Source organism: Dendrobates tinctorius, unplaced genomic scaffold, assembly GCF_039654945.1.
Source record: "Dendrobates tinctorius isolate UK_male_01 unplaced genomic scaffold, ASM3965494v1 ptg000216l, whole genome shotgun sequence".
In the NCBI taxonomy this organism is placed as follows: domain Eukaryota; kingdom Metazoa; phylum Chordata; class Amphibia; order Anura; family Dendrobatidae; genus Dendrobates; species Dendrobates tinctorius.
Window position 1 is genome coordinate 3578379 of NW_027361883.1, and position 21113 is coordinate 3599491.

Genomic DNA, 21113 nt, shown 5'->3' on the forward strand with positions numbered 1-21113 from the left:
TGATTGTGGAGATGATCAAGTTGATATTGCAGGACTACTAGGCTGGGCAATGATCCCTGGGAAAACAGTATGCAAATCAGCGGTCCTCCTTTAGGACGAAAATGTCCTAATGCCACCTATTGGAGGTAGCGACCCTGTAACTTATTGTTCGTTCCTTTAATGAACCTTGTGACATGACTTAGGATATTTAACCAAATCAAAATGGAACAGCCTCCATATGTAGACAGTAGCAGAGTAGAGTACTAGTTATCAGGCATGTGATAGACCTCTAAAGAGAACTGAGTAGAGCGCCAAGCCAAGCAGGCCTAAGGAGACTTAAAGGACAGGCAATGCTTTCTGGAAAGGACTTTTTTTTTTTAAATATCCTAAGTCATGTGGCATAGCTCGTTCGAGGGATGAATATTGACTTATAGGGTAGATACCTCCAACACGTGGCACTGAAGAGCTATCTGCCTTTCTTCTGGAGGAGAGCATTAACCTTCTCCCAGGGAGCATTGGATAACCTACAAGTCTCCTGATGTCAACCTGATGGCCTCCACAACAGTACAGGGGTTAGCAGTCATATCGTTAGTGGTTAGTAGTGATGAGAAAGATCAGGTGTTGTCCAAGTATCTTGGGTATGCTCGGATAAAATGTTCAAGTCCCCGCAGCTGCATGTTTTACGGCTATTGGAACACTCGACAATGCTTGGATAACATGGTTAGGGCTAAAGTGTACATAAAGTTTCTATACAATTCAGTTTCCTTATAAAAAGCTACAATAGAAGCCGCTTTGTGAACAGAACCAGAGAAAGGGGTCAAGTTGATGATTGTCCCCTAATTACGTAACTTCTCGTAACTTCTCATTAATTTTCCAAACTATGAAAGTATCAGTCATTCTTTATGGCTGGAAGAAGCAGGTCTGCTCCGAGCAAACACATGTGGGACCAGCGCGGGGAAGGATTGCTCCTGCCATAGGTGACGGAATCACACCTTTATAAAAGTGCAGACTTTTATATAGAAGCTTTGACTAATTGTTTGATTATGTGGCCCAGATGTGAGTTATATCACCCAGCGGCACCCGTGTGCACACGGGATATCACAGAATAGCAGGAAGTCTAGGGCTACACTTCAGCTTTTTTAACACTCACTGCAAAAATTCTAAGAATCGATGACTATAGCAATGCATGAAAATCTCCAGTAAATGTCTTTTTTTGTAATAACTAAATATTGGGATTGCTAAGGAATTTTCAAAATTATACGCAACAGAGAACAACCAAAACCTATTGTCTGGTTACAGTTTTGATTCTACAAAGATAAAAAAGCCCTACAGCACAAAGTCTACAGTCACCCGTAGAGGTCAATGGGATGGGAGAGTCCAGTGGCCAGGTCAGTAAGCATTGACCGATGGACGAGAGACCTGTGAATGACCACTGTCCAGACATTATCCCCAGCTCTTCTTTTGATAACAGGGCTGGTGCGACATCATCATTGTGACGTGAACCACTCACCATAGAGCCGGTTCGGCTAATCAAAACAAGAGTTGGTGATGGCGGCAGGTAAGTGTCGATTCACAGCTGCACATTCGGCCAACCGCCATCCAAAGTATAGAGACATCGTAGGTGTGGCCAAACCTTCAGATGGCCATGCATATCCTATTCTCATTATTGAGTGATCGATAACCCAGCAGGAATCTGTTCTGACTCACATGTGTTCTGTATGGGATGAAGAGAGTAAGTACCTACCAGACTCCTTTGAGGACACAAAAGAATCAGATATTTAAATGCAAAATGGCCGACCCTTCTCCCCTCTGACATCATCTCGGGCATGTTGAATCACAATCAAGGCTAGAACCTTTTGTTTCCATGAGAATAAGCTATCAACAGAGGTGAATGGCAGCACCGGACTCCACACTACCATTTAAAAATAAATGATTGAATCAAGCATGTGTATAGAGGAGCACCGGGTGAATCGAAAGAGATAGATATCTGCCAATCAACCTCCATCTAAGGTATATCGGTATCCTAAGTGTAATCCTAGCCAAAGGGTGACCATGCGCCATAAAAAGTTGCCCATTCAAAGCTCTTTTGGACAACATCCATCTCCCTCAACCCTCCATACACATCACTCTAGAGATCCATGGTGATCTAAGTTTGGTTCAGTTGGATTCAAGATTTTCTTCTACAATGTCTGATCCTTTTGTTTCCATAGGAGATAAGTCTAACACAAAGGTGTATGGAAGCACTTACTTTGAACTAGCCTTTGAAAACACACGTTAAAACCGTGCATGGGTATGGAGGCATACCGGGGAGATGCAGGAGATACCTCTGTACTTAAAAGCAAGGAGAGATCAATAGAGGTCACGTGGCCAAAAGTGAAGGTGCTTGGCATCTTAAGTGTACTCCTGTCCTATAGGTGACCCATACATAACAGAGATCTGTCCACTGAATGCTCCATTTTCTGACATTGGTCTCCTCTAGCCCCCCAAATACTACAATATAGAGTTCTAATGTGATCTAAGCTTGGGCCAGAGAACCTCTATCTAAGGTGTATAGGCACCTTAGGTTTAGTCCTAGCTGAATGGTGGCCATATGTCATAGAGAGATGTCCATTCAAAGCTCTTTTGGTTGACACTTATCTCCTACAACCACAATATATTGATATAGAGTTCCATCCATGGTGTTCTGTTTGGTTCAGTAGAAATCGGGCAGGGTCTCTCGTCAGGTCTACAAATCTGATATTGAAATGTGCATATATTTATCCTGTGGTACATTTTGGCTCTATTTTTCACGCCCCTAGTCTCAGAATACTGATGATGGGCATCTGCTCAACTGATCTAGCAAAACATATCGATAAGTATGTTGTTCTATGTACAAAGTGCCTCAATGTAATTTCCGAGTACGACCGTAGGTCAACCAGCCCAGATGGGTGGTTATAAATGGTATATCTGGAGACATATACTTAGGGCTCTAGGACGGACAAGATGCAGCTATATTACTGGTAACTAATCAAATTATTAGCAACTTGATGTAACAGGATGTATTTGGTGGTGATTTTTTGGGTGAGGTATTAACAAATTTCTCTAGATTTTTCTACATGCATTCGGTAGGAATTCTAAAAAGTCAAAGTATTTGTGCTCAATGCCAAAACAAAAATAAGGAGACCTTCAGGCTGTCGTCAGCTGGTGCTAGTATCCCTGTGTTAACGGCTGTCCCGGTGCGTACGGACATACCTCACTGTTCACATGGCTTATTGGTAAGTCTGGGCCCTGACGTGTTAATGAGACGAGCCCCGCCAGGCTTGGAACAACACCCCTCTTCTAGTAAGATTTCCAACCAGAAGGGAAAAAAAAACTCTTTGAAAACAGAATTCAAAAGAAACAGCAATTATTCTCTCGGTGGGGAAGGCGGTGAGCCGAGTGTTACATTAAATAACATAAAAAAAGAAAAAAAAACCCGCCTGCTAGGATAAAGAAAACGGGTCGTACAGACGTGTAAATGTTGGCACGCTGCCAAGGTAAAGACAAAGGCTTTGGAGAACACGGTGCCAAAGTTCGTACGAGCCCGTCAGCAGCAGCGACCGTGTTTGAAATGTCACTTTCTATGTGCGAGACACATTGAAGGTTATGACAAGAGGCGAAGGGCTCGACTGGTCCAGCGGCGTCTCCAGCACCCACCGAAAATAGTGCGAGATGAGACTTGGATTCTAGCAAATATCAGATACCCCTTACTGCCCCCCCAACTCATTGCCACCGCACAGAGGAAGGACCTCCAGTGATACGCCGGCCATGAACAGCGGCCGTCTCTATAATCACGGGCCCAGGAGCTTGAGGGTGCACAGCTTATGGGGGGGTCTACATTTAGCACAATGTTTTCTCACTTCTGGCCTCCTTGCAGGGAAGGTTTCTAAAGAATTCACGAGATACCTCGAAAATCTCAGGTTGGCCAAAAATAATCTGGAGTCATCAGATCAGCACTTTCCTACTAGTTAGGTGTCGGTGAATACAACACTTTATCAACACGATATATTTGTATGAAACTTATATCACACACATCGAAAATAGAATCAAGTGTAAAAGTTATAAGGAATTTACAAGAGATGGAACATAACTGAATTACAGAGCAGACCGCGCTTCATAAAAACCCAAAATATATCCTGTAAATCTACTAGTATGTCATCATCCCAGGCGCCGAAGACTCAGGAGCTGTGATCGAGGGAAAAGACTCCAGAAGATACAGTGTCTGTGTCCTGTACCCCGAGTGTCAGCGTCACTATCCTGTACCCCGAGTGTCAGCGTCATTATCCTGCACCCCGAGTGTCAGCGTCATTATCCTGCACCCCGAGTGTCAGCGTCATTATCCTGCACCCCGATTGTCAGCGTCATTATCCTGCACCCCGAGTGTCAGCGTCATTATCCTGCACCCCGAGTGTCAGCGTCATTATCCTGTACCCCGAGTGTCAGTGTCATTATCCTGTACCCCGAGTGTCAGCGTCATTATCCTGCACCCCGAGTGTCAGCGTCATTATCCTGCACCTCGAGTGTCAGCGTCATTATCCTGTACCCCAAGTGTCAGCGTCATTATCCTGCACCCCGAGTGTCAGCGTCATTATCCTGCACCCCGAGTGTCAGCGTCATTATCCTGCACCCCGAGTGTCAGCGTCATTATCCTGCACCCCGAGTGTCAGCGTCATTATCCTGCACCCCGAGTGTCAGCGTCATTATCCTGCACCCCGAGTGTCAGCGTCATTATCCTGCACCTCGAGTGTCAGCGTCATTATCCTGTACCCCGAGTGTCAGCATCATTATCCTGTACCCCGAGTGTCAGCGTCACTATCCTGCACCCCGACTGTCAGCGTCATTATCCTGCACCCCGAGTGTCAGCGTCATTATCCTGTACCCCGAGTGTCAGCGTCATTATCCTGTACCCCGAGTGTCAGCGTCATTATCCTGCACCTCGAGTGTCAGCGTCATTATCCTGTACCCCGAGTGTCAGCGTCATTATCCTGTACCCCGACTGTCAGCGTCATTATCCTGTACCCCGACTGTCAGCGTCATTATCCTGTACCCCGAGTGTCAGCGTCACTATCCTGTACCCCGACTGTCAGCGTCATTATCCTGTACCCCGAGTGTCAGCGTCATTATCCTGTACCCCCAGTGTCAGCGTCATTATCCTGTACCCCGACTGTCAGTGTCATTATCCTGTACCCCGAGTGTCAGCGTCATTATCCTGTACCCCGAGTGTCAGCGTCATTATCCTGTACCCCGAGTGTCAGCGTCATTATCCTGCACCCCGAGTGTCAGCGTCATTATCCTGCACCCCGATTGTCAGCGTCATTATCCTGCACCCCGAGTGTCAGCGTCATTATCCTGCACCCCGAGTGTCAGCGTCATTATCCTGTACCCCGAGTGTCAGTGTCATTATCCTGTACCCCGAGTGTCAGCGTCATTATCCTGCACCCCGAGTGTCAGCGTCATTATCCTGCACCTCGAGTGTCAGCGTCATTATCCTGTACCCCAAGTGTCAGCGTCATTATCCTGCACCCCGAGTGTCAGCGTCATTATCCTGCACCCCGAGTGTCAGCGTCATTATCCTGCACCCCGAGTGTCAGCGTCATTATCCTGCACCCCGAGTGTCAGCGTCATTATCCTGCACCCCGAGTGTCAGCGTCATTATCCTGCACCCCGAGTGTCAGCGTCATTATCCTGCACCTCGAGTGTCAGCGTCATTATCCTGTACCCCGAGTGTCAGCATCATTATCCTGTACCCCGACTGTCAGCATCATTATCCTGTACCCCGAGTGTCAGCGTCACTATCCTGCACCCCGACTGTCAGCGTCATTATCCTGCACCCCGAGTGTCAGCGTCATTATCCTGTACCCCGAGTGTCAGCGTCATTATCCTGTACCCCGAGTGTCAGCGTCATTATCCTGCACCTCGAGTGTCAGCGTCATTATCCTGTACCCCGAGTGTCAGCGTCATTATCCTGTACCCCGACTGTCAGCGTCATTATCCTGTACCCCGACTGTCAGCGTCATTATCCTGTACCCCGAGTGTCAGCGTCACTATCCTGTACCCCGACTGTCAGCGTCATTATCCTGTACCCCGAGTGTCAGCGTCATTATCCTGTACCCCCAGTGTCAGCGTCATTATCCTGTACCCCGACTGTCAGTGTCATTATCCTGTACCCCGAGTGTCAGCGTCATTATCCTGTACCCCGAGTGTCAGCGTCATTATCCTGTACCCCGAGTGTCAGCGTCATTATCCTGTACCCCGAGAGTCAGCGTCATTATCCTGTACCCCGAGTGTCAGCGTCATTATCCTGTACCCCGAGTGTCAGCGTCATTATCCTGTACCCCGAGTGTCAGCGTCATTATCCTGTACCCCGAGTGTCAGCGTCATTATCCTGCACCCCGAGTGTCAGCGTCATTATCCTGCACCCCGAGTGTCAGCGTCATTATCCTGCACCCCGAGTGTCAGCGTCATTATCCTGCACCCCGAGTGTCAGCGTCATTATCCTGCACCCCGAGTGTCAGCGTCATTATCCTGCACCCCGAGTGTCAGCGTCATTATCCTGCACCCCGAGTGTCAGCGTCATTATCCTGCACCCCGAGTGTCAGCGTCATTATCCTGTACCCCGAGTGTCAGCGTCATTATCCTGCACCCCGAGTGTCAGCGTCATTATCCTGCACCCCGAGTGTCAGCGTCATTATCCTGCACCCCGAGTGTCAGCGTCATTATCCTGTACCCCGAGTGTCAGCGTCATTATCCTGCACCCCGAGTGTCAGCGTCATTATCCTGCACCCCGAGTGTCAGCGTCATTATCCTGCACCCCGAGTGTCAGCGTCACTATCCTGTACCCCGAGTGTCAGCGTCACTATCCTGTACCCCGAGTGTCAGCGTCACTATCCTGTACCCCGAGTGTCAACGTCACTATCCTGTACCCCGAGTGTCAGCGTCATTATCCTGTACCCCGAGTGTCAGCGTCATTATCCAGTACACCGAGTGTCAGTGTCATTTTCCTATACCCCGAGTGTCAGCGTCATTATCCAGTACCCCGAGTGTCAGCGTCATTATCCTGTACCCCGAGTGTCAGCGTCATTATCCTGTACCCCGAGTGTCAGCGTCATTATCCTGTACCCCGAGTGTCAGCGTCATTATCCTGTACCCCGAGTGTCAGCGTCATTATACTGTACCCCGAGTGTCAGTGTCATTTTCCTATACCCCGAGTGTCAGTGTCATTATCCAGTACCCCGAGTGTCAGTCTCACTACCCTGTACCCCGAGTGTCAGTGTCATTATCCTGTACCCCCAGTGTCAGTGTCATTATCCTGCACCCCGTGTGTCAGTGTCATTATCCCGCACCCCGAGTGTCAGTGTCATTATCCTGCACCTCGAGTGTCAGTGTCATTATCCCGTACCCCGAGTGTCAGTGTCATTATCCTGTACCCCGAGTGTCAGCGTCACTATCCTGTACCCCGACTGTCAGCGTCATTATCCTGTACCCCGAGTGTCAGCGTCACTATCCTGTACCCCGACTGTCAGCGTCATTATCCTGTACCCCGAGTGTCAGCGTCATTATCCTGTACCCCGAGTGTCAGCGTCATTATCCTGTACCCCGAGTGTCAGCGTCATTATCCTGTACCCCGAGTGTCAGCGTCATTATCCTGTACCCCGAGTGTCAGCGTCATTATCCTGTACCCCGAGTGTCAGTGTCATTATCCAGTACCCCGAGTGTCAGTGTCATTTTCCTATACCCCGAGTGTCAGTGTCATTATCCAGTACCCCGAGTGTCAGCGTCATTATCCTGTACCCCGAGTGTCAGCGTCATTATCCAGTACACCGAGTGTCAGCGTCATTATCCTGTACCTCGAGTGTCAGCGTCATTATACTGTACCCCGAGTGTCAGTGTCATTATCCTGTACCCCGAGTGTCAGTGTCACTATCATTATCCTGTACCCCGAGTGTCAGTGTCATTATCCAGTACCCCGAGTGTCAGTGTCATTTTCCTATACCCCGAGTGTCAGCGTCATTATCCAGTACCCCGAGTGTCAGCGTCATTATCCTGTACCCCGAGTGTCAGCGTCATTATCCTGTACCCCGAGTGTCAGCGTCATTATCCAGTACCCCGAGTGTCAGCGTCATTATCCTGTACCCCGAGTGTCAGCGTCATTATCCTGTACCCCGAGTGTCAGCGTCATTATCCTGTACCCCGAGTGTCAGCGTCATTATCCTGTACCCCGAGTGTCAGCGTCATTATCCTGTACCCCCAGTGTCAGCGTCATTATCCTGTACCCCCAGTGTCAGCGTCATTATCCTGTACCCCCAGTGTCAGCGTCATTATCCTGTACCCCCAGTATCAGCGTCATTATCCTGTACCCCGAGTGTCAGCGTCATTATCCTGTACCCCGAGTGTCAGCGTCATTATCCTGTACCTCGAGTGTCAGCGTCATTATCCTGTACCCCGAGTGTCAGCGTCAGTAACCTGTACCCCGAGTGTCAGTGTCATTATCCTGCACCCCGAGTGTCAGTGTCATTATCCTGCACCCCGAGTGTCAGTGTCATTATCCCGTACCCCGAGTGTCAGTGTCATTATCCCTTACCCCAAGTGTCAGCGTCATTATCCTGTACCCCGAGTGTCAGCGTCATTATCCTGTACCCCGACTGTCAGCGTCATTATCCTGTACCCCGAGTGTCAGTGTCATTATCCTGTACCCCGAGTGTCAGTGTCATTATCCTGTACCCCGAGTGTCAGTGTCATTATCCTGTACCCCGAGTGTCAGTGTCATTATCCTGTACCCCGAGTGTCAGTGTCATTAACCTGTACCCCGAGTGTCAGTGTCATTACCCCTTGTGGAATTTTCCAGTACCCCAAGTAACAGTTTCACTTTCATACAGACTGAACGTCGTCACGTTTCATAACGCTAAAACCGAAGAGGACTGACCGTGCTCCTTTCGATGCTTCATCTCTGAGCATAATTCCCGCATTAAGCGTTCACCTTTGCATTAATCCTGTCCATGTGCTAATATCATCTACACACGTCTCACTGTGTCAATGACCAGGTTCACCCTCACTGGAATTAGTTTCCATTAATTATTTGAAATAAGAAAGATGACCGCTCTGATTTCTTATATAAAAGGCTCTTTATCTTATACCTGCCATTCCTTCATCCGTATCGACTTCCTCCAAATTGGGGTCACAGTGATACTCCTCCAACGAGTTAATGGTACATTGTCCTACTATAGGCTTCCGCCCAAATTGCCGATTATCAATCACCTTCACAATGATGGGAGGACAGTAGAGATCTTCTCTGGGTAGTCTCTAAACAACAGGGGAAGAGGACGTTAATTGACTTATTTCTACTTTATGAAGAACATTCTTTTACAGGTCTTCTACAAAATTACATTATATTCTAAAAAATAACTACTTTTTAGTCAAAATTATGCTCAGAGCAGTTGTCACTTTCACGTCCCTTCCCTCTGTCATCTTGGCAGCTCATACAAATGAGATTTGTAAAGAGAGCAGAAAAAAAGAACGTCTCTCAGAGTAGAGAGAAGAGGAGAGAGCTCCTCCCAGAGTAGAGAGAAGAGGAGAGAGCTCCTCCCAGAGTAGAGAGAAGAGGAGAGAGCTCCTCCCAGAGTAGAGAGAAGAGGAGAGAGCTCCTCCCAGAGTAGAGAGAAGAGGAGAGAGCTCCTCCCAGAGTAGAGAGAAGAGGAGAGAGCTCCTCCCAGAGTAGAGAGAAGAGGAGAGAGCTCCTCCCAGAGTAGAGAGAAGAGGAGAGAGCTCCTCCCAGAGTAGAGAGAAGAGGAGAGAGCTCCTCCCAGAGTAGAGAGAAGAGGAGAGAGCTCCTCCCAGAGTAGAGAGAAGAGTAGAGAGCTACTCCCAGAGTAGAGAGGAGAGATCTCCTCTCAAAGTAGAGAGAAGAGGAGAGAGCTCCTCTAAGAATAGAGAAGACAGAGCAGAAAGCTCTTCCCAGAGTAGAGAGAAGTGAAGAAAGTTCTTCTCAGAGTAGAGAGAAGAGGAGAAGGTTCTTCCCAGAGTAGAGAGAAGAGGAGAGTGCTCCTCCCATTGTAGAGGGGGCAGAGCAAAGAGGTCCTCCCAGAGTAGGTGACTAGAGGAGAAAGTTCTTCACAGAGTAGACAGAAAAGTGGAGAAGTCTCCTCTCAGAGTATAGACAGCAGAGGAGAAAGTTACTCCCGGGGTAGAGGAAGAAAAGGAGAGAGCTACTCCCAGAGTAGATGAAGCAGAGGAGAAAACTCTTCTGATAGTAGAGGGAGCAGATGAGAAAGCTCCTCCCAGAGTAGAGGGAGCAGAATATCAAGCGCTTCTCAGAGTGGAGGTAGCAGAGGTGAAAGCTATTCTGAGAGTGGAGAGGGTAAAGGGGAAAGTTTCTCCCAGAGTGGAGGTAGTAGAGGAGCAATCTATCCTCAGTTTAGAGTGGCAGAGGAGAAGGCTCCACCCAGAGTAGACAGTTTACAGGATAAATTGACTCCTGGAATAGTGTCAGCAGAGGAGACAGCTTCTTCCAGAGTAGAGGGGGCAGATACGAAAGCTCCTCCCAAAGTAAAGAGGAGGAGAGAGCTCCTCCCAGAGTAGAGAGAAAAGGAGAGCGCTCCTTCCAGAATAGAGAGAAGAGGAGAGAGCTCCTCCCAGAAAAGAGGGAGCAGAAGAGAAAGCCCCTCCCAGAGTAGAGTGAGAAGGGGAGAAGGCTTCTCACAGAGAAGAGGGAACAGATTAAAACGCTCCGCCCAGAGTAGAGGGGGCAGACAAGAAAGCTCATCACAGAAAAGAGGGAGCAGAAGAAAAAGCTTCTACCAGAGTAAAGGGGGGCAAAGATTCTTCCAAAGTAGAGGATGTAGGAGAGAAAGCTTCTCCCAGAGTTGAAAGAACAGAGGACAAAGCTGTCAAAGTAGAGGTGGCAAAGGAGAGAGCTCCTCCCAGAGTAGAGGGGGCAGAGGAGAAAGCTTCTCCCAGAGTAGATGAGGCACAGGAGAAAGCTTCTCCCAGAGTAGAGGAGGCAGAGGAGAAAGCTTCTCCCAGAGTAGAGGAGGCAGAGGAGAAAGCTTCTCCCAGAGTAGAGGGGGCAGAGGAAAAAGCTTCTCCCAGAGTAGAGGAGGCAGAGGAGAAAGCTTCTCCTCCCACACACAGTACAGGAGGCAGAGCCCCAGAGTAGAGGAGGCAGAGGAGAAAGCTCCTCACTGAGAAGATGGGGCAGGGGAGAAAGTTCCTCCTACAGTAGAGGGGGCAGAGGAGAAAGCTTCTCCCAGAGTAGAGGGGCAGAGAAGAAAGCTTCTCCCAGAGTAGAGGGGGCAGAGAAGAAAGCTTCTCCCAGAGTAGAGGGGCAGAGAAGAAAGCTTCTCCCAGAGTAGATGAGGCAGAGGAGAAAGCTTCTCCCAGAGTAGATGAGGCAGAGGAGAAAGCTTCTCCCAGAGTAGATGAGGCAGAGGAGAAAGCTTCTCCCAGTGTAGAGGAGGCAGAGGAGAAAGCTTCTCCCAGAGTAGAGGAAGCAGAGGAAGCAGAGGAGAAAGCTTCTCCCAGAGTAGAGGAGGCAGAGGAAAAAGATTCTCCCGGAGTAGAGGGGGCAGAGGAAAAAGATTCTCCCAGAGTAGAGGAGGCAGAGGAGAAAGCTTCTCCCACAGCACAGGAGGCAGAGGAGAAAGCTCCTCCCAGAGTAGAGGGGCAGAGGAGAAAGCTCCTCACTGAGAAGATGGGGCAGGGGAGAAAGTTCCTCCTACAGTAGAGGGGGCAGAGGAAAAAGCTTCTCCCAGAGTAGAGGAGGCAGAGGAGAAAGCTTCTCCCAGAGTAGAGGGGGCAGAGGAGAAAGTTTCTCCCAGAGTAGAGGAGGCAGAGGAGTCCTCCTACAGTAGAGGGGGCAGAGGAAAAAGCTTCTCCCAGAGTAGAGGGGCAGAGGAGACAGCTTCTCCCAGAGTAGAGGGGGCAGAGGAAAAATCTCCCAGAGTACAGGAGGCAGAGGAGAAAGCTTCTCCCAGAGTACAGGAGGCAGAGGAGAAAGCTTCTCCCAGAGTAGAGGAGGCAGAGGAGAAAGCTCCTCCCAGCCCAGAGTAGAGGAGGCAGAGGAGAAAGCTCCTCACTGAGTAGATGGGGCAGAGGAGAAAGTTCCTCATACAGTAAAGGGGGCAGAGGAAAAAGCTTCTCCCAGAGTAGAGGGGCAGAGAAGAAAGCTTCTCCCAGAGTAGAGGAGGCAGAGGAGTCCTCCTACAGTAGAGGGGGCAGAGAAAAAAGCTTCTCACAGAGTAGAGGGGCAGAGGAGAAAGCTTCTCCCAGAGTAGAGGAGGCAGAGGAGTCCTCCTACAGTAGAGGGGGCAGAGGAAAAAGCTTCTCCCAGAGTAGAGGGGCAGAGAAGAAAGCTTCTCCCAGAGTAGAGGGGGCAGAGGAGGAGTCCTACAGTAGAGGGGGCAGAGGAAAAAGCTCCTCCCAGAGTAGAAGAGGCAGAGGAGAAAGTTCTTCGCTGAGTAGATGGGGCAGAGGAGAAAGTTCCTCCTACAGTAGAGGGGGCAGAGAAGAAAGCTTCTCCCAGAGTAGAGGGGGCAGAGGAGTCCTCCTACAGTAGAGGGGGCAGAGGAAAAAGCTTCTCCCAGAGTAGAGAGGCAGAGGAGAAAGCTTCATCCAGAGTAGAGGGTCAGAGGAGAAAGCTTCTCCCAGAGTAGAGGAGGCAGAGGAGTCGTCCTACAGTAGAGGGGGCAGAGGAAAAAGCTTCTCCCAGAGTAGAGGAGGCAGAGGAGTCCTCCTACAGTAGAGGGGGCAGAGGAAAAAGCTTCTCCCAGAGTAGAGGGGCAGAGAAAAAAGCTTCTCCCAGAGTAGAGGGGGCAGAGAAGAAAGCTTCTCCCAGAGTAGAGGGGGCAGAGGAGGAGTCCTACAGTAGAGGGGGCAGAGGAAAAAGCTCCTCCCAGAGTAGAGGGGCAGAGAAGAAAGCTTCTCCCAGAGTAGATGAGGCAGAGGAGAAAGCTTCTCCCAGAGTAGATGAGGCAGAGGATAAAAAGCTTCTCCAAGTGTAGAGGAGGCAGAGGAGAAAGCTTCTCCCACAGCACAGGAGGCAGAGGAGAAAGCTCCTCCCAGAGTAGAGGAGGCAGAGGAGAAAGTTCTTCACTGAGAAGATGGGGCAGGGGAGAAAGTTCCTCCTACAGTAGAGGGGGAAGAGGAAAAAGCTTCTCCCAGAGTAGAGGGGCAGAGAAGAAAGCTTCTCCCAGAGTAGAGGGGGCAGAGAAGAAAGCTTCTCCCAGAGTAGAGGGGGCAGAGGAGAAAGTTTCTCCCAGAATAGAGGAGGCAGAGGAGTCCTCCTACAGTAGAGGGGGCAGAGGAAAAAGCTTCTCCCAGAGTAGAGGGGCAGAGGAGACAGCTTCTCCCAGAGTAGAGGGGGCAGAGGAAAAAGCTTCTCCCAGAGTACAGGAGGCAGAGGAGAAAGCTTCTCCCAGAGTAGAGGAGGCAGAGGAGAAAGCTCCTCCCAGAGTAGAGGAGGCAGAGGAGAAAGCTCCTCACTGAGTAGATGGGGCAGAGAAGAAAGTTCCTCATACAATAAAGGGGGCAGAAGAAAAAGCTTCTCCCAGAGTAGAGGGTCAGAGAAGAAAGCTTCTCCCAGAGTAGAGGGGGCAGAGGAGAAAGCTTCTCCCAGAGTAGAGGGGGCAGAGGAGTCCTCCTACAGTAGAGGGGGCAGAGGAAAAAGCTTCTCCCAGAGTAGAGGAGGCAGAGGAGTCCTCCTACAGTAGAGGGGGCTGAGGAAAAAGCTCCTCCCAGAGTAGAAGAGGCAGAGGAGAAAGTTCCTCCTACAGTAGAGGGGGCAGAGGAAAAAGCTTCTCCCAGAATAGAGGGACAGAGAAGAAAGCTTCTCCCAGAGTAGAGGGGGCAGAGGAGTCCTCCTACAGTGAGGGGGCAGAGAAATAAGCTTCTCCCAGAGTAGAGGGGCAGAGGAAAAAGCTTCTCCCAGAGTAGAGGGGGCAGAGGAAAAAGATTCTCCCAGAGTAGAGGAGGCAGAGGAGAAAGCTTATCCCACAGCACAGGAGGCAGAGGAGAAAGCTCCTCCCAGAGTACAGGAGGCAGAGGAGAAAGCTCCTCACTGAGAAGATGGGGCAGGGGAGAAAGTTCCTCCTACAGTAGAGGGGGCAGAGGAAAAAGCTCCTCCCAGAGTAGAAGAGGCAGAGGAGAAAGTTCCTCGCTGAGTAGATGGGGCAGAGGAGAAAGTTCCTCCTACAGTAGAGGGGGCAGAGAAGAAAGCTTCTCCCAGAGTAGAGGGGGCAGAGGAGTCCTCCTACAGTAGAGGGGGCAGAGGAAAAAGCTTCTCCCAGAGTAGAGGGGCAGAGGAGAAAGCTTCATCCAGAGTAGAGGGTCAGAGGAGAAAGCTTCTCCCAGAGTAGAGGAGGCAGAGGAGTCGTCCTACAGTAGAGGGGGCAGAGGAAAAAGCTTCTCCCAGAGTAGAGGGGGCAGAGGAGTCCTCCTACAGTAGAGGGGGCAGAGGAAAAAGCTTCTCCCAGAGTAGAGGGGCAGAGGAGAAAGCTTCTCCCAGAGTAGAGGAGGCAGAGGAGTCCTCCTACAGTAGAGGGGGCAGAGGAAAAAGCTTCTCCCAGAGTAGAGGGTCAGAGGAAAAAGCTTCTCCCAGAGTAGAGGAGGCAGAGGAGTCCTCCTACAGTAGAGGGGGCTGAGGAAAAAGCTCCTCCCAGAGTAGAAGAGGCAGAGGAGAAAGTTCCTCCTACAGTAGAGGGGGCAGAGGAAAAAGCTTCTCCCAGAATAGAGGGACAGAGAAGAAAGCTTCTCCCAGAGTAGAGGGGGCAGAGGAGTCCTCCTACAGTGAGGGGGCAGAGAAATAAGCTTCTCCCAGAGTAGAGGGGCAGAGGAAAAAGCTTCTCCCAGAGTAGAGGGGGCAGAGGAAAAAGATTCTCCCAGAGTAGAGGAGGCAGAGGAGAAAGCTTATCCCACAGCACAGGAGGCAGAGGAGAAAGCTCCTCCCAGAGTACAGGAGGCAGAGGAGAAAGCTCCTCACTGAGAAGATGGGGCAGGGGAGAAAGTTCCTCCTACAGTAGAGGGGGCAGAGGAAAAAGCTCCTCCCAGAGTAGAAGAGGCAGAGGAGAAAGTTCCTCGCTGAGTAGATGGGGCAGAGGAGAAAGTTCCTCCTACAGTAGAGGGGGCAGAGAAGAAAGCTTCTCCCAGAGTAGAGGGGGCAGAGGAGTCCTCCTACAGTAGAGGGGGCAGAGGAAAAAGCTTCTCCCAGAGTAGAGGGGCAGAGGAGAAAGCTTCATCCAGAGTAGAGGGTCAGAGGAGAAAGCTTCTCCCAGAGTAGAGGAGGCAGAGGAGTCGTCCTACAGTAGAGGGGGCAGAGGAAAAAGCTTCTCCCAGAGTAGAGGGGGCAGAGGAGTCCTCCTACAGTAGAGGGGGCAGAGGAAAAAGCTTCTCCCAGAGTAGAGGGGCAGAGGAGAAAGCTTCTCCCAGAGTAGAGGAGGCAGAGGAGTCCTCCTACAGTAGAGGGGGCAGAGGAAAAAGCTTCTCCCAGAGTAGAGGGGCAGAGGAGAAAGCTTCTCCCAGAGTAGAGGAGGCAGAGGAGTCCTCCTACAGTAGAGGGGGCAGAGGAAAAAGCTTCTCCCAGAGTAGAGGGGCAGAGGAGAAAGCTTCATCCAGAGTAGAGGGTCAGAGGAGAAAGCTTCTCCCAGAGTAGAGGAGGCAGAGGAGTCGTCCTACAGTAGAGGGGGCAGAGGAAAAAGCTTCTCCCAGAGTAGAGGGGGCAGAGGAGTCCTCCTACAGTAGAGGGGGCAGAGGAAAAAGCTTCTCCCAGAGTAGAGGGGCAGAGGAGAAAGCTTCTCCCAGAGTAGAGGAGGCAGAGGAGTCCTCCTACAGTAGAGGGGGCAGAGGAAAAAGCTTCTCCCAGAGTAGAGGGGCAGAGGAGAAAGCTTCTCCCAGAGTAGAGGAGGCAGAGGAGTCCTCCTACAGTAGAGGGGGCAGAGGAAAAAGCTTCTCCCAGAGTAGAGGGGCAGAGGAGAAAGCTTCATCCAGAGTAGAGGGTCAGAGGAGAAAGCTTCTCCCAGAGTAGAGGAGGCAGAGGAGTCGTCCTACAGTAGAGGGGGCAGAGGAAAAAGCTTCTCCCAGAGTAGAGGGGGCAGAGGAGTCCTCCTACAGTAGAGGGGGCAGAGGAAAAAGCTTCTCCCAGAGTAGAGGGGCAGAGGAGAAAGCTTCTCCCAGAGTAGAGGAGGCAGAGGAGTCCTCCTACAGTAGAGGGGGCAGAGGAAAAAGCTTCTCCCAGAGTAGAGGGGGCAGAGGAGTCCTCCTACAGTAGAGGGGGCAGAAGAAAAAGCTTCTCCCAGAGTAGAGGGGCAGAGGAGAAAGCTTCTCCCAGAGTAGAGGAGGCAGAGGAGTCCTCCTACAGTAGAGGGGGCAGAGGAAAAAGCTTCTCCCAGATTTGAGGGGACAGAGGAGAAAGTTCATCTCATTGTTGATTGTATACTGAGATTTGAAATACAGTGCCTTGCGAAAGTTTTCGGCTCCTTGGAACTTTTCAACCTTTTCCCACAAATCATGCTTCCAACATAAAGATACCAAATGTAAATTTTTGGTGAAGAAACAACAAGTGGAACACTACTGTGAAGTTGAACGAAATTTATTGGTTATTTTAAATTTTTGTGGAAATTCAAAAACTGAAAAGTGGGGCGTGCAATATTATTCGGCCCCTTTAAAGGGAACCTGTCGCCCCCCCTGGCGTTTTTAAGTAAAAGAGCCACCTTGTGCAGCACTAATGCTGCATTCTGTCAAGGTGGCTCTTTTATTTAGGGTACCTTCCACCGCAGAAATAATCGTTTATAAAATTGGTCAGACATACCTGATATTTGACAGGGGGGCAGGTCTTTCCCCATCTGACAGAGACGCCTCACATCCGTCACTCATGTCTTCCTGCATTTTTGGATCCGCCTCCACATCGCTCTTTTCAAATTCTGGCGCCTGCGCTGTCCTATTTATTCTTGGGCATACGCAGTTACCGCTGCCCGTCCTCTCTCATGACTTCCTGGCCTCCCTATCGTGCCAGCGTGGACGCGCGGCCAGAGATCCCGCCCCGCAGCCGCTTATGGTTTATTCACACTGCGGAGCTGGGAATCTCGGGCATGCGCACTAGCTCTCTGCGGCTCTCCAACTCCATGAAATCCCTCCACCTCTTTCCTACATTGCAGCATCATCGGTGGGAGAAGCTGACGATTCCACCAATCACGCTGCAATGTATTAAAGAAGCGGAGGGATTTCATGGAGTCGGAGAGCCGCAGATAACTACTGCGCATGCCCGAGATTCCCAGCCCCGCAGTGTGAATAAACCATAAGCGACTGCAGGGCGGGATCTCTGGCCACACGTCCACGCTGGCACGATAGGAAGGCCAGGAAGTCATGAGAGAGGACGGGCAGCGGTAACTGCGCATGCCCAAAAATAAATAGGACAGCGCAGGCGCCAGAATTTGAAAAAAGCGATGTGGAGGCGGATCCAAAAATGCAGGAAGATATGAGTTACGGATGTGAGGCGTCTCTGTCAGATGGGGAAAGACCTGTCCCCCTGTCAAATATCAGGTATGTCTGACCAATTTTATAAACGATTATTTCTGCAGTGGAAGGTACCCTAAATAAAAGAGCCACCTTGACAGAATGCAGCATTAGTGCTGCACAAGGTGGCTCTTTTACTTAAAAACGCCAGGGGGGGGCGACAGATTACCTTTGTTGCGCCACCTTTTGCTGCGATTACAGCTGCAAGTCGCTTGGGGTATGTCTCTATCAGTTTTGTACATCGAGAGCCTGAAATTCTTGCCCATTCTTCCTTGGCAAACAGCTCGAGCTCAGTGAGGTTGGATGGAGATCGTTTGTGAACAGCAGTTTTCAGCTCTTTCCACAGATTCTCAATTGGATTCAGGTCTGTACTTTGACTTAGCCATTCTAACACCTGGAGACATTTATTTGTGAACCATTCCATTGTAGATTTTGCTTTATGTTTGGGATCATTGTCTTGTTGGAAGACAAATCTCTGTCCCAGTCTCAGGTCTTTTGCAGACTCCAACAGGTTTTCTTCAAGATTGGTCCTGTATTTGGCTCCATGCTTCTTCAATTTTAACCATCTTCCCTGTCCCTGCTGAAGAAAAGCAGGCCCAAACCATGATGCTGCCACCACCATGTCTGACAGTGGGGATGGCGTGTTCAGGGTGATGAGCTGTGTTGCCTTTACGCCAAACATATCATTTGGCATTGTTGCCAAAAAGTTTGATTTTGGTTTCTTCTGACCAGAGCACCTTCCTCCACATGTTTGGTGTGTCTCCCGGGTGGCTTGTTGCAAACTTTAAATTACACTTTTTATGGATATCTTTGAGAAATGGCTTTCTTCTTGCCACTCTTCCATAAAGGCCAGATTTGTGCAGTCTACGACTGATTGTTGTCCTATGGACAGAGTGTCCCACATCAGCTGTAGATCTCTGCAGTTCATCCAGAGTGATCATGGGCCTCTTGGCTGCATCTCTGATCAGTCTTCTCCTTGTTTGAGATGAAAGTTTAGAGGGACGGCCGGGTCTTGGTAGATTTGCAGTGGTATGATACTCCTTCCATTTCAATATGATCACTTGCACAGTGCTCCTTGGGATGTTTAAAGTTTTGGAAATCATTTTGTATCCAAATCCGGCTTTAAACTTATCCACAACAGTATCACGGACCTGCCTGTTGTGTTCCTTGGTCTTCATGATGCTTTCTGTGCTTCAAACAGAACCCTGAGACTATCACAGAGCAGGAGCATTTATACGGAGACTTGACTACACACAGGTGGATTATATACAGTGGGGCAAAAAAGTATTTAGTCAGTCAGCAATAGTGCAAGTTCCACCACTTAAAAAGATGAGAGGCGCCTGTAATTTACATCATAGGTAGACCTCAACTATGGGAGACAAACTGAGAAAAAAAAATCCAGTAAATCACATTGTCGGTTTTTTTTTCATTTTATTTGCATATTATGGTGGAAAATAAGTATTTGGTCAGAAACAAGCAATCAAGATTTCTGGCTCTCACAGACCTGTAACTTCTTCTTTAAGAGTCTCCTCTTTCCTCCACTCATTACCTGTAGTAATGGCACCTGTTTAAACTTGTTATCAGTATAAAAAGACACCTGTGCACACCCTCAAACAGTCTGACTCCAAACTCCACTATGGTGAAGACCAAAGAGCTGTCAAAGGACACCAGAAACAAAATTGTAGCCCTGCACCAGGCTGGGAAGACTGAATCTGCAATAGCCAACCAGCTTGGAGTGAAGAAATCAACTGTGGGAGCAATAATTAGAAAATGGAAGACATACAAGACCACTGATAATCTCCCTCGATCTGGTGCTCCACGCAAAATCCCACCCCGTGGGGTCAGAATGATCACAAGAACGGTGAGCAAAAATCCCAGAACCACGCGGGGGGACCTAGTGAATGAACTGCAGAGAGCTGGGACCAATGTAACAAGGCCTACCATAAGTAACACACTACGCCACCATGGACTCAGATCCTGCAGTGCCAGACGTGTCCCACTGCTTAAGCCTGTACATGTCCGGGCCCGTCTGGAATTTGCTAGAGAGCATTTGGATGATCCATAGGAGTTTTGGGAGAATGTCCTATGGCCTGATGAAACCAAACTGGAACTGTTTGGTAGAAACACAACTTGTCGTGTTTGGAGGAAAATGAATACTGAGTTGCATCCATCAAACACCATACCTACTGTAAAGCATGGTGGTGGAAACATCATGCTTTGGGGCTGTTTCTCTGCAAAGGGGCCAGGACGACTGATCCGGGTACATGAAAGAATGAATGGGGCCATGTATCTTGAGATTTTGAGTGCAAACCTCCTTCCATCAGCAAGGGCATTGATGATGAAATGTGGCTGGGTCTTTCAACATGACAATGATCCAAAGCACACCGCCATGGCAACGAAGGAGTGGCTTCGTAAGAAGCATTTCAAGGTCCTGGAGTGGCCTAGCCAGTCTCCAGATCTCAACCCTATAGAAAACCTTTGGAGGGAGTTGAAAGTCCGTGTTGCCAAGCGAAAAGCCAAAAACATCACTGCTCTAGAGGAGATCTGCATGGAGGAATGGGCCAACATACCAACAACAGTGTGTGGCAACCTTGTGAAGACTTACAGAAAACGTTTGACCTCTGTCATTGCCAACAAAGGATATATCACAAAGTATTGAGATGAAATTTTGTTTCTGACCAAATACTTATTTTCCACCATAATATGCAAATAAAAGGAAAAAAAAACAGACAATGTGATTTTCTGGATTTTTTTTTCTCAGTTTGTCTCCCATAGTTGAGGTCTACCTATGATGTAAATTACAGACGCCTCTCATCTTTTTAAGTGGTGGAACTTGCACTATTGCTGACTGACTAAATACTTTTTTGCCCCACTGTATATCATTATTAGTCATTTAGGACAACATTGGATCATTCAGAGATCCACAATGAACTTCTGGAGTGAGTTTGCTGCACTGAAAGTAAAGGGGCTGAATAATATTGCACGCCCCACTTTTCAGTTTTTGACTTTCCACAAAAATTTAAAATAACCAATAAATTTCGTTCAACTTCACAATTGTGTCCCACTTGATGTTGATTCTTCACCAAAAATTTACATTTGGCATCTTTATGTTTGAAGCATGATATATGGGAAAAGGTTGCAAAGTTCCAGGGGACCAAATACATTCGCAACGCACTGTAATTATCAAATAATATTTATCTACTAGCTGAAGAGCCTGGATACAAATGTAAGTGACTGAATGTCTTTGCCCCTCAGAATTAATGTAACAATTATTTCCCCAATCTTACGCACAGTATTTTTACATATTCTCCATGAATTTTTGATACTAGATGAATTCCGAATTTAATCAGATATTTTCGGTTTTGACACTGATGCATTAAGCCACAGTTTTCTTCGTTTTTTTTTACAAATCTACTTTAATATTAGGATACATTGTAATTGGCAGATTTGGGGGGATAATTCTAAATTTTATTATTTTATATTTTCACAGAATTAGATAGCTTGTATATTAATACCTTACCGTTACAAGAATAAAACCAAAAAACGTGTTAGCAGAGAATTTGCCAAAGGCAGAAAATAAGACGCCCCCACTCCAGACTCCTGTCCTAGAAGAAGGC

The 21113-nt window shown here is 48.9% G+C and overlaps 1 protein-coding gene across 1 annotated transcript in view; it reads right to left on the minus strand.

The window, feature by feature from the left end:
* The window catches only part of DYSF (dysferlin), a 320393-nt gene that overhangs the window by 100609 nt on the left and 198671 nt on the right, over positions 1 to 21113 (minus strand). Inside the window, exon 40 of the mRNA XM_073555076.1 lies at positions 9132 to 9297. Coding sequence (XP_073411177.1) covers positions 9132 to 9297 — 166 coding nt within the window. The remainder of the gene's footprint in view (positions 1 to 9131; positions 9298 to 21113) is intronic.